Source organism: Eucalyptus grandis, chromosome 3, assembly GCF_016545825.1.
Source record: "Eucalyptus grandis isolate ANBG69807.140 chromosome 3, ASM1654582v1, whole genome shotgun sequence".
Taxonomy (NCBI): domain Eukaryota; kingdom Viridiplantae; phylum Streptophyta; class Magnoliopsida; order Myrtales; family Myrtaceae; genus Eucalyptus; species Eucalyptus grandis.
This window is the reverse complement of record NC_052614.1, coordinates 8265372-8277632: the sequence shown is the minus strand read 5'-3', so window position 1 is coordinate 8277632 and position 12261 is coordinate 8265372. Positions and strand designations below refer to the sequence as shown.

Genomic DNA, 12261 nt, shown 5'->3' with positions numbered 1-12261 from the left:
AATCTATCGATTAAAAACAAATTATACAACAATCTCAAGATTCTACTAAAAGTAAATTATATAAGAAATAAATGGTTGCACTTAAAGAATACTAAGTCCTTCTAACGAATCAATCTACTTTATTAGCAATTACCATTTTGTGACATTTTCTTTGGCTATTGTGACAATGCTACCAAAAAAAGTTGATTAAGTGGCAAAAGGTTCCAAGGACTATTGAGTAAATGCAAAAAAATATTTAAAAGCACCAAATAATATGGTTTTGACACGAGTCGAAAGATTTAAAACAATGCAATACTTGGTATGATTTAAAGAAAGGTATTTAGTGACCATAACGTAGAATACAACTTATTCAACCCAATATGCTAGCCAGTCATCCATGAGGAAGTAGACTCCAAAACTTAAAGCTATAAACTGCTTGAAAGCAAATTTATATGGAAAGTCAAGTAATTATAGACACACAAAGAGTAAGAATTACTTATGTGTATGAAGCGTGAAAGAGTGATCTACATGGTAAAACAAGAATTAACAGAGAATTGGGTGGAACAAGGGGTCTAAAATTCACAGCCTTCTATAGCTAATTGCTAATTTTGTGAACTAATTTGTAAGATCTTACAACATTTTAGGTAATTATTACAACTAACTCCAAACACAAACCCACTACAAGCAACATTCTAGTTCCAATTGCCAGCAATTGCCCCTTATTACTTCTACTCCAATTTTCTCCTTTACAAGCTTCAAGATATACAAGGGCAAAATACATTTCCCCTATGGTGAGCATAGACTGCGCAAGCTATTCAAGGGTCAATGTGCTAAGCAGAGTGAGTTCGTTATGCAATCTACTTAATTAGTACACACTACGACCCCCAAATGAGAGATCTAAGGGCTAGAGAGACGAGACTTCAAAAACCTAAAGAAAATACCCTCAAACTAGCTCGTGAAACCTTAAATTGAGCTCGAACAATAGAGAAAGACACCAAAACCACCTCGAGTTACAAGAAGAACACAAATCCACTTTCAACATCCAAACTTTCCCTTGAAATATTTGCTTTAGTGAAGCACTAAGGTCTAATGAGTTGGACATTGAGGAAATCTCCCATAGAAACTGAGATATCTTCCCTAAAGAGGAACCCCTTTTGTTTGTTAGGCCAAAAGAGATTGGAGAGAGAGAAAGAGGTGTACCAAGTTGTGGCAACGAGCAGCGCAGAGAGAGATCGTTTGTGGGGATCGATAGTGAGAGGTCGCTCGTAAATCCAACAGAGGAATGAACTAGGTTGCATTCCTACAGCACCGATGGTGGTGAAAATGAGAGGCAAACTGGCTAACAACTGGTGAGATTGCTACAATTGAGAGAGAAAGAGAGAGAGAGGGGAGACTTCTGCAATTAAGGAGGGGATGCAAAGTTGAAGACAAAGAGAGACAACTAGTGCTTAGGTTTTCTTTTTTTAACAATGGGTAAAAATCAGTTCCAAAATTGATCTGGTTCTCGGGTGGATCTTCACTTGAAATCGAAAATTAGACCGGTTCCAACCGGTTCTTAGACTAGTTCAATAGAGAAGTGGTTTTTGAACCTGTTTTTCAGGTGGTTTGGTCCAATTTCCGGGTAAATCCGGTTTGGTTAAACACTTTTAGTATTATATTTCTATTTTAGAACTATTTTTTTGTTTTAAAAACAAGTTTGGAAAAGAAATCGATTTGGCAACGTAATTTTATTTTACTATTTCTAGAATACATTTTTAGTTCATAAATATATTTGAAATATAAATGAGAAGTAAAATTTTTCTACTATTCCATTTTTAGAATAGAAATGAGAAATAAAAACTATTTTCCTTGCTCTCCTTTGTACTAGCTAGTTGTCCACCCATCACCACCTACTACTTGCCTTCCATCGCCATTGCCACCGCCACTACCCATCATCCACCACCACCATTGGTTGCCATTGGCTGCCCCTTGCCGTCCGCTACCATTAGAGGAAGAAATTTTGTATCCTTATCAAATAAATTTATATTCCGAAAATAAAAATTTATATTGTTATCAAACGTATATTTTTACTTAAAAACTCATTTAGGAATAGAAATAGAAAATTTAATTTCTGTTCCAAATATCAATTTCAAGTCAAAATGATTATTATTTGTGCCCTAAATTTTATTAAAAAAAAACGAAAGTAACAAAAGTTGGAGCATTTTGCATAATTGTAGAAAGTTCGGGCAAACATGAAACTTAACTAGGGTTTTGTGTAATTTACCCTTGATGTCAATATCCCTATTTAAAATCGCCCCAAATCTTTTTTTGCAAATTAAAATTTCTTTTTTTCCCTCCCTGCTTTAACGTTGCTCGTTTTGATCTTGAAGGGCTCTAAGCCCAAACCCAACATCATTTTCCAAAGCCTGCCTAAACGGTGGGCGGGTCGGGTCCTTCGAGGAGCCGGTCCGACGATTCCCGACCCGAATCCGAGAGAATCTGCAGCTCCGACCAATGGCCAGCGACAGGCGTGCACGTGACGGAGAAGACGAATACAGAGAGAGAGAGTGAGTCTCTGCCATGTCCGACCGGACAGCGCGATTCCACAGCCGATAAAAGACAACGAGGCGGACACGTTCTCTCTCTCTCTCTCTCTGCGTCTCCGCGGTTGCATCTGACGTCCGTTGTACATCGATCGACCCTCGAACGGTCGCTCGCTCGCTCACTCCATCCCTCAGCTTCTGGATCCAATCCCATCCCCACCGGCGCTTCCGCCCCCGCAAAAGGTGAGCGCTATCGAATTCGGCCGCAATGCGACCGACCCTCTAAGGAAACGGCGCATTAGATTTGTCAAGTTCCGATTTTTACTTCTCGTTCGATCGTTTCCCGCGTTGACTCGAGCTCCGCCGATGCTGACTCTCTCCGTAGAGAAATGGGCAGTCGTGCTTTTTTGGCTTGCTGTTCTGCTAGTAGTTTTAGCGCGATCGAATTCGGCAATGCGACCGACCCTCTAAGGAAACGATGCATTAGATTCGTCAAGTTCCGAATTTTACTTCTCGTCCGATCGTTTCCCGCGTTGTCTCGAGCTCCACCGGTGCTGACTCTCTCCGTAGAGAAATGGGCAGTCGTGTTTTTTTCAGCTTCCTGTTCTGCTAGTAGTTTTAGTGAGCATTTGGTGTGCAGTTTCCTAGAGAAGCCCCCGACGGTGAAATCTGAGTGGTTAGCGTGCGTGTGCAGTGAAGGGCATTGCAGGAGAATGGCTGTGGAGGAGAGATGGTGCGTGGTGACTGGCGGGAGAGGCTTTGCAGCGCGGCATCTGGTGGAGATGATCATCAAATACGAGATGTTTTCGGTCCGCATTGCTGATTTGGGGCCGAAGATTGAGCTCGAGCCGTCCGAAGAGAATGGGACCCTTGGGGAGGCTTTGAGGTCTGGCCGTGCTCAATATGTGTCTTTCGATCTCCGAGACAAGGCCCAAGTGCTTAAAGGTGGCAACTTTTCTGTCTTCATATCGATATGTTTAATACTGTTGCTTCTATTTACTCACTCATTGTTTTGTGAAATTGCTGGTGGGCTTGCTCATAATGTGGGATAATCTGTAGTGTTTGACAGGTTTTAAGCTTGAGAGGTTTCATCAAGAAAATAAGTTCGTTCCTTTTTGACTATATAAGCTGTCACATTTTGTTCCACAGAATTTGAAGGAGCTGAGGTAGTCTTCCACATGGCTGCTCCTAATTCATCTATCAATAACCATCAGCTCCATTATTCAGTCAACGTGCAAGGTAGTTTGGCCCATTTTATACAGTTTGTTTGTCTCCTATATTTTAATTTTGTAATGAGGTTTTTATCTTTGCTTTTTGAACTTGCAGGAACGAAGAATGTGATCGACGCATGTGTCGAGCTGAAAGTAAAGAGACTTGTTTATACTAGCTCCCCCAGTGTTGTGTTTGATGGAGTCCATGGAATACTCAACGGGGATGAATCACTGCCTTATCCACCAAAGGTATTAAACTGGTTAGAAGTACAAAGTATTGAAAAATACCTTATCACATAGTAAATGCTTGCCTGTACTTTTTATTGCATGAAGGAAAGTAGTTTGACTGCTAACATGAGTATCTGGAAGAAACGTAGCATGTAATATGTATGTGCATACCGACTTATTCATGTGTCTATATGTGGAACCTTTAGCTAGCGTTTGCCTTTTATATTGTCTTTTGACTTTGAATATATACTTTTTGAACTTTTAGCACAATGATACATATTCAGCAACCAAAACTGAAGGAGAAGCCTTGGTGATTAAGTCGAATGGTAGGGATGGGCTCCTGACATGCTGCATACGTCCTAGCAGCATTTTCGGTCCTGGTGATAGGTTGTTGGTTCCATCTTTAGTGGATGCTGCTAGAGCGGGAAAATTAAAGGTAATTTGTTTATCTTTATGTTGCATTCCAACCATCGCTGAATAATTTAATTTAAATCATGCTGAACCCTCTTTAGCGTTTCAAATGTGATGTTGTGGCGATAAAACTACTTTGTCATCCTCTATTTTATCTTATTATACCTCCAGTCCATCATTAGCACCGTCGGTACCATTATATTTAAAAAGTTTTCCTGGCAGTTCTCCAGGTTTATTTGCAATTTCTCCCCCTGTTTGCCACAAACTTCGAATCGCTAGTTCTCTTATTGTTGCCTTCTCTTTGGTTTCATCTCTAGTCTCTATGCTTAATCTTTCTGTCTGCTGAATACAGAAAGGATATGTGTAGAAACTGATGTAATTTCTTTAGAAATATATTTTGACCAGCTGATTATGAACTAATGTAATTTGCTTGTTTTGTAAATGACCAGTTCATCATAGGTGATGGCAACAATCTATACGACTTCACTTATGTTGAAAATGTAGCTCATGCCCATATATGTGCTGAAAGAGCTCTAGCATCAGGAGGTGATGTATCAGAAAAGGCTTCAGGGCAGGTGCATTTAATCTTCTCTATATTTTGATATTCATGGCCAAAATGTTTTTTGTTAATTGGCTGAGCTGTAATCAACCAAATCTGCTACTCATCAAAAATCGTCTCAACTTAGTCTCTCGTGTTAAAGACAAGAAAAGATAAGAAAATACCAGGATTTGAACCATGTATTATGGTGCTACTCTTTCATGTCTGTATTGTGGACCTGCAATGGAGTAGTTGCGTCTCAAGTGCACCAAGGTTTTTTATTTCCAGATCCTGCTGATTGCATTAGTAGACTGTTCTTGATTATTAGTTGGTAACAGGTGCTGTAATACCTTAAACAAAGGATTGTAGAGGAAGGCTGAAATCTAAAGATAAAGATTAGTTTGGTCCCAAAAAAAATAAAAAAATTAAGCATGAGGCTGTCAGTTGCCTTATCTACAGGCCGGATGCATGCAAACTGAGTGTCCTTTTAACAAAGCAAATGCTTGCGCTTCTCTTAAAGCCATGGCTGCTATTCTTGGCTATGGCAATGTTGAGATACAGTTGTATTGCTGATTTGATTATTGTAATAGAGGAAATTGAGAAATTTGTTTCCCAAGGATAAACCTGCATTACCTTCTTGTCGAAGTCATCAGGTGACATAGCAGTCATTCTGGATAATATACAGGCTGTCACTAGCTAGGAGATGATTTTGATGTGGGCATTCTCTAGATAAAAGAATTGGTTTTTGCAGGCATATTTTATAACTAATATGGAGCCAATCAAGTTTTGGGAATTTGTCTCATTAATTCTTGAAGGTCTTGGCTATGAAAGGTACTTTTTTTTATTTCTCTCATTCTTTCCTAAGATATATATATATATATATATTTTTTTTTTCGCCCACGTTTACAGAAACTTCTTGTTGCTTCTTGGTAAAAGAGGTTGCGACCATCCTTGATACCGTGATTTTGGAGAAAACAAGTCTTGCTACTAACAGAAGCCCAGATTGAGAGTCGTGATGTAGATTGTTTCAAGTTTCTTGACATCACCTGTAATAATGACACTGCTGATGTGACACATGAAACATCAAATCTAGAATCCTGTGCATATCCTGAATTTACAAGCTAGTCATAATTTAAAAATAGGGTCAAGGCTACCATTTTAAACTGTGAGTCAATTATTTTTTGTGAAATACTTGTGCAGATTTTTTTTATTTTTTTTATTTTTGCTTCTCTCGGACTGATCGGTTGCAATTAATGGATAACTATTATCAAGAATGTTAATTGATATCATGTTTACAACCTTAAATGAATCAGGAACTTGCTGCTTACATGATTCTCTAGGTTAGTTCTCATCTTCTAACTTCTAAAGGATATGTTGACTGGAAATGCTTTCAAGGAAACCTAGGAGCATTTTATTGATCCCATTCTTCAGAATTGTTCTACTGCTTCTTTTGTGTCTTACATTTTAGTGCAAGTTGTCTTTGCAGCAATTTAGGTTAAGCACTTAATATCACAGGTCTCCTACCCATCTAAGTTGAAAAAAACAACGAACAACTAGAGTTCTTGTCTCTCTGTTGTCCATTGGTTTTTAATTTTGACTTCAAATCTAACTTATGTTTTACAATATACTAATTTTTCAGAGCTTGTAATGATTTGCAGGCCACGGATAAAGATTCCTGCTGCTGCTATAATGCCAATTGCACATATGGTGGAGTTAACTTATAAACTTTTGGGCAAGTATGGGATGCCGATTCCACAGTTCACTCCTTCACGTATTAGACTCCTCTCCTGCAGCAGATCATTTAACTGTTCAAAAGCAAAGGATCGACTTGGCTACACGCCTATTGTACCTCTTCAGGTTTTCATTCTTCTATCAGATAGGTTAACAGTTGCTCGCATTTACTTCAACTAAGGCCCTGTTTTAGTGGCATATGGTAGTTTTATCACTTCTTAAACTGTCCTCTATTTGCTGCATGATGAAGATGTGAAGTGCCGTTGTATTTAATAAGTTAGATCTTGTCCATCTATGTGCTTCGTTTCCTATTATAGTTTTATTAAACATATTGTGTCAATACTACAGGATAATTTACATGAGAATAGACTAATAATTTCCTAGTACCTCAACTGCATTAATTTTTATGCATTGTAGAGGATGAAGTGAACTTCTATGCATGATGAAGCTTTGGAGTGCTTTTCTCTGGTACATACACCAGGTTGTTTATTTGTGTGATGTGACTGGACTCAGAGATCTCTTGCAGGAGGGTATAAAGCGAACAATAGAGTCATACGCACACCTCAGGGCTGCCCAGCAGGCTAGAAGAGAAGGGCCATCTAAAGCGTCCATATATCTTGGAAATGGAAGGGGTATGTAGCTGTATCTGTCCAGGTTTCACCTTTCCTTAGATTAGGTGATGTTGGATGTTGTTGGCTGGTATATATTATTGAACGTTGGTGTATGTGGTGCCTATGGAGAATACTGTGGTCAATTGCACATATTATATCTTTTACTGATTTTTATTGCTTAAGATTCTCTCTCTTTACCATTAACAGTAAAACATGCCAATGAGAATGTTAATGGCAGCGTTAATTTGGTTTTGTTTAAAGCATACCAAAGACTTTCGACCCAAAAAAAAAAAAAAAAAAATGCTGAAGACTTTGCAATATGCAGCTAATAGTAGGAGGAAAAACTTATTAATGACAGGGGATGCTATCTGAGTAAAGATGCAGAGTATCCGAAGTAGCATTTTAGTTAATCTGTATGGAAAAATCTGCTCAATATTTATCCAAGCCTTTTTTCCTTAGTTTTTAAATAATGGAAGTCCATGAAACTGCATCCCAATTCGAGGGTATAATCTGCATGTATTAGATAAAAGATTTAAGAGCAGGAAACCTTTTGGTTTAGCTGAAACAAAGTCTTGTTAGGAACTACCATGGTACTTGTCAGTCTTTTATCTATTATTTGCGTTCTGTGATTTTTGCCTCTGGTGTCATGAATTGGTATAGTGGTTGTCAAAACTGTTAGATTATGTAATTGTTTGCTTCAAGGTTTATTGGCCCTGGGACATTCTCATGTAAGATAGTTGTAATATCTTATTTCGACAAGTTGATATCTTTTAGTCTTCATTGTTTGCAGTTGCTGACACATTGCTCTGGAAGGACAAGAAAATGACATTAACTACGCTAGTAGTTTTGGCTGCAATCTACTACAACTTTATTGCTTCAGGGTCAACTATCATCACTGCTCTTTCGAAGCTTCTTCTTGTGGCATGCATATTCTTGTTTGTTCATGGTATCTTACCAGCAAAGATGTAAGTGTTTCTGCTTTGCTTTTCATTTCTGCCCTATGAACACATTATTCTACCTTATGTACATGCTTTCTGGTTCTGCCCATTTTTCATTCGGAAATCTGTATTATCAATGTAACCAGATCACAATATACAGTGGATTGTGTTACTTCAAAATGACTTGATTTACTGAAGTCATTTAGCAGTAACTGAAATGCTGTGAGCTAAGAGTTATTGGAGTGATTTGAGGTCAATAGTTCATCTACACAGGAAAACAGGAAAAAACTCAGTCTATGTCAGAATGTGATTAATTCTGGGCCTAGTTTAATATCACAGCGCAGAGATCCCTACCTTCATACTCGAGGGAAGTCAAATCTGACTGTTTGTGGAATTTTATGTTTGTGCAGATTGGGATTAAAGATTGAGAAGATCTCCCCTTCAAAATTTTATATATCAGAAGAGAAATCTCAGAGTTTTGCTTTGTCAGTGGCCTCATTGTGGAATGATGCTGTAAAAATTTTGGCTACCATCTCCATGGGTAACGATTGGATACTTTTTCTTAAGGTACTTCAACTCTTGATTGATTTTATTTAATTGCTTGTTTCCAGTTCCTTCTCATGGTTTTTATTCTCTTGCATTTAAAGATGATAATTAATTGAATGGACATGTAACAATTGTGCTATTGCACATTTAAGTTCTAAAAAAAAATAGTTAAGTGTAAATTTCATTCAAAGGATATCGCTCTTGCAACAAGCAAAACTGGCTGGAATTGGTAATGATTTGTTACTTTCCGGAATGAAGACCTGTTCATTTTGCGGAAAATGTATCATTTTTGGAAAATGTTTTTCAGGAAGTCATTTTCCAGGAAAATCATATTTTCCAAGTGTTCGATTGAAACCTGAAAATGAGCTAGAAAATATATTTCGCTATTCGGTAAGGAAAATCTTTTCCTTCATGCGCCAATGTAAATCATTTTTTATTATTATTATTATTATTACAATTATTATATATTTTTTAAATTTTTTTTTCTTTTTCTTTCTTTTTCCTTTTCTTCTTCATTAGCCAATGACTGGCCACGGCGGCGGCTAGCAACCGGCCATAGGTGAGCTTGGGCCTCGCTAGATCCAGCCACCGGGTAGGGCTTGAGCTCATTGGCATTGGGTGGGACTTGACCTTGCCTAAATTTGCCAAGCTAGAGCCTCGCCAAACTATGGCAAAGCTCCAGCTCACCTATGGCCGATCGCCGATCGCCGCTGTGGCTAGCAACTGGCCAATGAAAAAGAAAAGGATAAAAAGAAAAAGAAATAAAAATATGATTAAAAATAAGAACTTAAAAAAAAAAGAAGGAAATTGTATCTTATGAAAGAAAATGAAGTGAAAGAAGGTGTAGAAAATGTTTTCCACTTCTCAAAAGTGGAAATCATTTTCCCCCATCTTAGAACACTTTTTTCCATACATGGAAAATGTTTTCTCCAACCAATTCATTTTTTCTTGAAATAAACATCAGAAAATCCTGAAAATGTTTTCCTGAAAGTTATTTTCCATGAAACAAACAGAGCCGGAGTCTTAAATTCAATTACCGTCCCCCAATGAAAGACACATTTTCACTATATTAGTATATTACCATGGATGAAGTTCTCGCGTAATTAGAAAAGAATGTTCCTCTTTTCTCAGTCACTGGGTTTTTATGGCTGTTTAATTTGATCACCAAATGGTCATGATGTCGCACTCTGCAAAAAGAAGGAAGATAAGGATTATCTAGTCCATAGCGAGCTAATGGACATCCCCCACCCATCATCATAATAAATTATTTCTGGAAGCCGTATCTAGATTTTGCATGGGGCTTTAAATGTTGATAGTGCTATTCTTCGTTTTATAGTCATCATGGTACCTAAGAGTGAAAAACTGGTTCCAATTTGGGGCTTTAAATGTTGATAGTGCTATTCTTCGTTTTATAGTCATCATGGTACCTAAGAGTGAAAAACTGGTTCCAATAGCCAGTTTCCGCTAATGAACTCTGCCTTTAAAATGAAACAGGTCATCAGTGTGCTTCTAATTGTTAGCATCATCGGAGCCATCCCTGTGCAGAGTTTATTCGCGATAGGTTAGATCTCTCTCTCTCTCCCTCTCCCTCTCCCTCTCCCCCTCTCTCTCCCCCACACACGTATGTACATATATCCATGCATGAACATGCTATACTCATACTTCACACAAAGTACATGGACAAAGAGGTATCTTCTGCCACTTATTTGCTCATGCGTAATAAATGAACGAACCTAATGTGAAAAAGTTTGATTGTCAGAGATGAGAAACATTTGAGGGATATTGTTTCTCAAGTTGATACTGCACTGATGCTTAATTAAGTTGAGGGAAATTTGGTTAAATTGATTTGGTAACGTAACATTTTTGTTATTCGCCATGCTATATAGACATAACATTATTTATTGAATATGAAATGACTATAATGCTATGTTGAAGACAGTGGGAGAATTGTGAAGAAAATGTAGACAAGTTTGAGAGAAGACCTTCAAAATTGTTAATGCTTGCTTGTTGTGAGTATTAATTGTTTGTGTTGTCTTTTGTGATTGTTGGGCGGCGATGGATGGGCCTTAAAAAGACAAGACTTTTCTTTGTACCTGATGTACAAGATATAGCTGTTAATGCCAACCATTTTGGATGTAGTGCTCTTCCTGTTTCCAGCTGCCGATGGCATGCTTGGAATTCTGGAGAGTACAATCTGCTGTTTATTTACACTCGCTAGTCAAATTGATGCAAATACTGATGGGTAAAATGAATTGGGGCATCTTTGAAATGTCCCAGTGTTGCCACAACAATGTCGTAAGTTGATTGTCATTGTTATTAAGTCAACATGGAAAAAGAGAAGTAGCCTGACATCAACTGCCTGGAAGTGTCATAAGTCCAAATATTATGGGGCTATTTGTTTATGTTTCTCTACCATGATTTTTTTTGGCTCAGTTTATTGTTTTTGTTTTCTTTTTTTTTTTCCAGCTCAAGCGCTTTGGTGAGTCAAATTACTAGGCAGTTTATATCTACTTTGATGGACTCAAGAAAGTCCCTTGTTTTTTCTCTTTATACTGGAAGAAAATATCGAGTGATTCTCTCCAGTAAATTAAAATGTAAATGCTATATGGTGTGGATATTCTATGAGGGACAACTCTCCGACTATATGTCATGACATTTTAATAATTTTCTGTCTCGATGTTTCTCATTTCAGTGTTTTGCATGAAAGCAACTTTGTGCTAACTCCTCATATCTTGCTGCATTGGCTCTGGGACACTTCAAATTGAAAGAAATGCCTGTCTAAAATCTCACTGCAGGGATTCCTGTCACCTTCATAGCTTTCTTGGTGTATGAGAAGAAGGAACAAGAAATCGATGCAATAGTCCTGGAAGCTCTCTCCTGTGGATGCAAATGTAAATCTCGCATTGCTGCAAAATTCCTAAATACTAAGAAGAAAGACTGATAGAAGTTACAAATGCAAGTGTTGGCATTTGGTATTGCTCTTCTTCCGGTGCGCCTCCGTCCTTCTGTAACAGAATGGTTAACACTCCGTCTCCCAGTAAAGGCCCGGGTGCGATAGAATATTTGGCTGTTCTTTGCGAACCCTGAACGGAAGAGACGGGAAAATTTATTGGTTTTTTTTCCCCTGGTCTCTTGCAGTTTATGTTAGCGATACAACACATTTTTTGGTTTTTTTTTCCTGGGGATATGTGCTTGTTTATTGATTGCACAACAAATGTTCCCTGGCTCTGGTTTCAGATCAAGCTTTCTTATTTTGTTTGTAAGTTTCCACTGCTTCCAGAGGACTTGTTGTCTGCCTGCTATACGCATTTCATGCTTGCAAATTAGCAAAACTTCCTCATGTTTAGACTGATGAGCTTTTGACAGTAATATAAGAATCTCAGAGTGAACTTTCCAATCATAGCTCACATTCAACTGCTTATCGTGATGTTTACATGATCTTGTCCGCAGCTTATCAAGAAACTATGACCTGCCTCAAGAGTATACTCATTTTCAGATAAACTTGAGGTGTAGTCAGGGTGTTGCGTGGTCTAGTAATTTCTTGAG

General features: G+C 38.0%; 1 protein-coding gene across 3 annotated transcripts; it reads left to right on the top strand.

Moving 5' to 3' along the window:
- Window positions 1-2533: 2533 nt before the first annotated feature.
- LOC104436360 (3beta-hydroxysteroid-dehydrogenase/decarboxylase) lies at window positions 2534-12115 on the top strand. Of its 3 annotated transcripts, none has more exons than XM_010049108.3 (13): window positions 2534-2744; window positions 3196-3446; window positions 3651-3740; window positions 3828-3961; window positions 4206-4376; window positions 4801-4926; window positions 5641-5720; window positions 6548-6746; window positions 7147-7252; window positions 8022-8196; window positions 8580-8736; window positions 10210-10276; window positions 11511-12115. In XM_010049108.3, the coding sequence occupies exons 2-13, from the start codon at window positions 3215-3217 to the stop codon at window positions 11654-11656; spliced, it is 1683 nt and encodes a 560-aa protein (XP_010047410.1). In that variant the 5' UTR covers window positions 2534-2744; window positions 3196-3214; the 3' UTR covers window positions 11657-12115. The 3 variants fall into 3 exon arrangements, with proteins under 3 accessions (XP_010047410.1, XP_018725317.1, XP_010047411.1); XM_018869772.2 differs by having other exon boundaries at window positions 3179-3446; XM_010049109.3 differs by having other exon boundaries at window positions 3142-3446.
- Window positions 12116-12261: the final 146 nt, after the last annotated feature.